Below are 3278 nucleotides of genomic sequence, written 5' to 3' on the forward strand. Positions count from 1 at the left end.
GTGCAGCAGAGAATATGCAGTATTACCAGTTTCCCAGGCAATGCTGATGTGATGCCAAGATGGCGAATCACTGGGCTCAGTACTTGACTTCAATTGGGCAGCCTGAGAGCCTGTCCGCTTCTTTGGCAGCCTTGTCATTTGACTCATATGAAGCTGGTTGTCAGCAAAACCCCTCAGTTTTATTCACACATGCTTCTGCTAAGCTGCCACTTTCCCATTCTGTCCTTGTACAGTCTCTGCCTTGGAGTCAAGCCCGGAGCTCTCAGCAAAGCCTTGTTCATTTTACCTTGTGAGGTTCAGGCCTTGCTCCAGCAGGTCAGGAAATTTTAAGATGCTCAGTCTGTGTCCCAGCGTATTTCCTGTCCACACTGGCTAGGCCTGATACTCACATAGTTGAAGGCCTTTGCCCAGGTCCTGATAAAGCGGTGGACCAGGGTGGAGTAAGAACAGAAACAATCAAGATTGAAGACATTCCCTATATGCAGTGTACCATGACCATCTGGACAGGACATTATCTAATTTATTTCCAACACACTTATGAAAACTAGTCTATTTCACAGATGAACAAATCAAGACAAAGAAGATGAGTATTGTGCCCAAGAGCACCCTGCTGGGGTAGAAGCCTTGGCTTTTGTGCCATCTATAGCTCTCATCTTGAAAATAATTTCTTACTGCCTTCTAGGATCCAAAGGGCACACATGGCCAAACTCTCCAGAATACATGTCTCCACAGATCACAAGTGACAGAGACCCACTCAAAGCTTCCCCATGCTGTTGGCTTTCTGTTAACCCCCCCTCCACCCCCGCCTTTCCCCAGGAGGTGAATGCTCTCCAGTGTGCCCAGCAGGGGGCATGCTCATTCTTCCACTGCCTGCCATGGTAGGGAGGGAGGGCACCCGAGTAGGGTATTCATGGGATCTCAGTTGTGAATTTCTCCATAACCATTCTACTGCTATTTAGATAATATTTTCCTTTGTCAAATCATATTTTTTAAAATTATTTTTAAAAGGAAAACAAAACAAAACCAAAACAACTGTTCTTGATGAACTGGCTCTCCAGCTCTCCCTGCTGCCTGGATCTCCTTCATTCTTAGGGCTAGCTCTGCAGAATGTGGGCAGGAGAGTTGAGTACAGACCCTCATCCAAGCTACAGTGGGGTCTCCAGACCCTGGTCTAGGCCATGCCATCATTGGGTAAAGATGGGCAAGGCTTTCTTCTATGGGATTCAGAGCTGCAACTTTCCTGGACAGCCACTGATTGAAAGGACCCAGAGTGAGGAATCTTGCAACCCCTGCCTTCTCTGTGGCACCCGATCTACTGTGAAAAGAAGAGAGAGCCTGTTCCTCCACCCATCTCCAAGCTGAGGAAGGAGGAGAGTATTGCCTTTCTAAGCCCCAAGTGGAGAGGGGCTGATGGCTTCAGGGCAGGCAAGAGGGAGGCAGCAAGGGCAGGCTGCAGGCGACAGGTGCAGGGGTTTGGGAAGAGGCAGGCATTTCCCTTGCAAAATCCATTCAAACTGAGAGAGGGAACCTGATCCTAAGGAGGGAACTTGAACTATGAGGATTACCAGGAGGGGCTCCCAGAGGGACCTAAGGCTGGAGCAGGGCAAAAAGTAGAAATAGGGAGGGATCAAAGAGGAAAGAGATTGAATCTCGAAGGAAGGGGGCCTAGAGGCCTGGAGGAGTTCCTGAGTGGTGTCCAGCAAAAGCTCAGGCCTTGCTCTAGGCTCCACCCCCTTTGGTCTTTGGGTTGCTTTCCTTGGACTAGTTTTGAGTTAGGAGTCCCCTTAGCTCCAACCCCTACTGAGTCTATTCTCCCAGGAGTGTGTTTTTCTCTCCACTCCCATCCTCCTGTGCTGGCCCAGACTGACTAGCAGAAGCAGTTCTTGGGCCTGGGCATGCAGTTGTCAGGGTGTGGGGCACAGGCCCATAGTGGGACTTGGCGCAGAAAGCCAGGCCCTGAGAGGGGAAGGAAGTCCTGCCTCCCCAGTTGGGTTAAGAAGAGTGATAAGAGGAGCAGGTTAGGCAAGCGGAAATGGGCTGGGACTGAGCTGGGCTGGGACAAGGGCAGTGTTAGGGCCATTCACACTGAGCAGAAACCCAGACTTGAGGCCACTCTGGAGTAGCCATCCTGCCCCTGGTGTTATCACCTCAGGCCCCTTGGCACAGAGCAGGGGGAGGGGGCCTTGGAAGAGAGCCCAGTGGTGGCTGGGCACTAAGGGTTGCTCCCTGTAATGCTGTTCGTAGAGTGGTAGCTGTTAGTGGAGGTCCCCAGCCTAGGCCAGGCCAGGCCGGATAAGAGGAGGGAGTCATGTTTGGTGGGTGAGGGGTGATTGCTTCAGTTGCTCCTCATTTTCATGGGGAGGAAGCATTGAGAAAGAGGAGCCGACTGTCCAGCAAACTTTGATTATTCAAAACACTCAACCCCAGGTGGGTCCTGTCCCCACCCTCCTACCTCCAGGGTGGGCTCAGTGCCTCACAACCTCTTGACAGACCCCCTTGCTTTGGACCCCACCTGGTGGGCTTCTTGAACCCTTTCCTCAGTCCAGGCCTGAGCAACAGTCTTCCCAACTCGTTTCCATATTGTTCTTTCTCTACCAATCCCACCTCCTGCAAAGGGCCATCCCTGGAACTGAGAAACCACACCTCCAAGACGACAAGGCCTCATGACCTGCTTCTCAGCTCTGCAAGGCAGTAGAAAAGGAAGCCCAGAGCAGGAAGTGCAGAGGCAGGGGGTGAGGGCGGGGGCTTCCAGGAGGGAAGCCAGTCCTCCCTGGGCAAGAGCAGTGACTACAGCCCCCACTGTGGCTAGGACGGAAGGAGGCTGATTTACAAGGCAGATGGGCTCCTGGCCGAAGCCCTCTACCCAGCACCCAGCCACGCCATTCTGTGGACTATAAGAGCACCTAGACTTCCGGACCAGCTTGAGGCGGGTGCCATATGAGCTTGGCTTGACTCTGCCTCCTTTCGCCCTCCTGTGCCTGCCCAGCCTTTCCAAAAAGGGACGCTTTGTACCATGTCTGTGCTCAACCCTGTCCTGCTGCCCCCTTCAGTGAAGGCCTATCTGAGCCAAGGGGAGCGCTTCATCAAATGGGATGATGTGAGTGGGGCTGCAGGGGCACTGGGATAGAGGGGACTGGGCTGCAATGGGGCTTTGCCAGGGCGGCTGGATTGGTTTATGTCTTCCAGGATGCAGGCGCCTGTGTGAGTTGGCCAGACGCTCACACAACTGACTAGATAAACAAACGTAGGGGTGAGGGTTTGTGCCTGTGTGCAGCCCT

General features: G+C 53.0%; 1 protein-coding gene across 1 annotated transcript in view; it reads left to right on the plus strand.

The window, feature by feature from the left end:
• Window positions 1-3013: 3013 nt before the first annotated feature.
• PLCB2 (phospholipase C beta 2) overlaps window positions 3014-3278 on the plus strand; it is a 27334-nt gene continuing 27069 nt past the window's right edge. Inside the window, exon 1 of the mRNA XM_007940509.2 lies at window positions 3014-3097. Within this exon, the coding sequence (XP_007938700.1) occupies window positions 3014-3097 (84 nt within the window). The remainder of the gene's footprint in view (window positions 3098-3278) is intronic.

Source organism: Orycteropus afer, unplaced genomic scaffold (assembly GCF_000298275.1).
Source record: "Orycteropus afer afer isolate SDZICR_OR568_19922 unplaced genomic scaffold, OryAfe1.0 scaffold00068, whole genome shotgun sequence".
NCBI lineage: Eukaryota > Metazoa > Chordata > Mammalia > Tubulidentata > Orycteropodidae > Orycteropus > Orycteropus afer.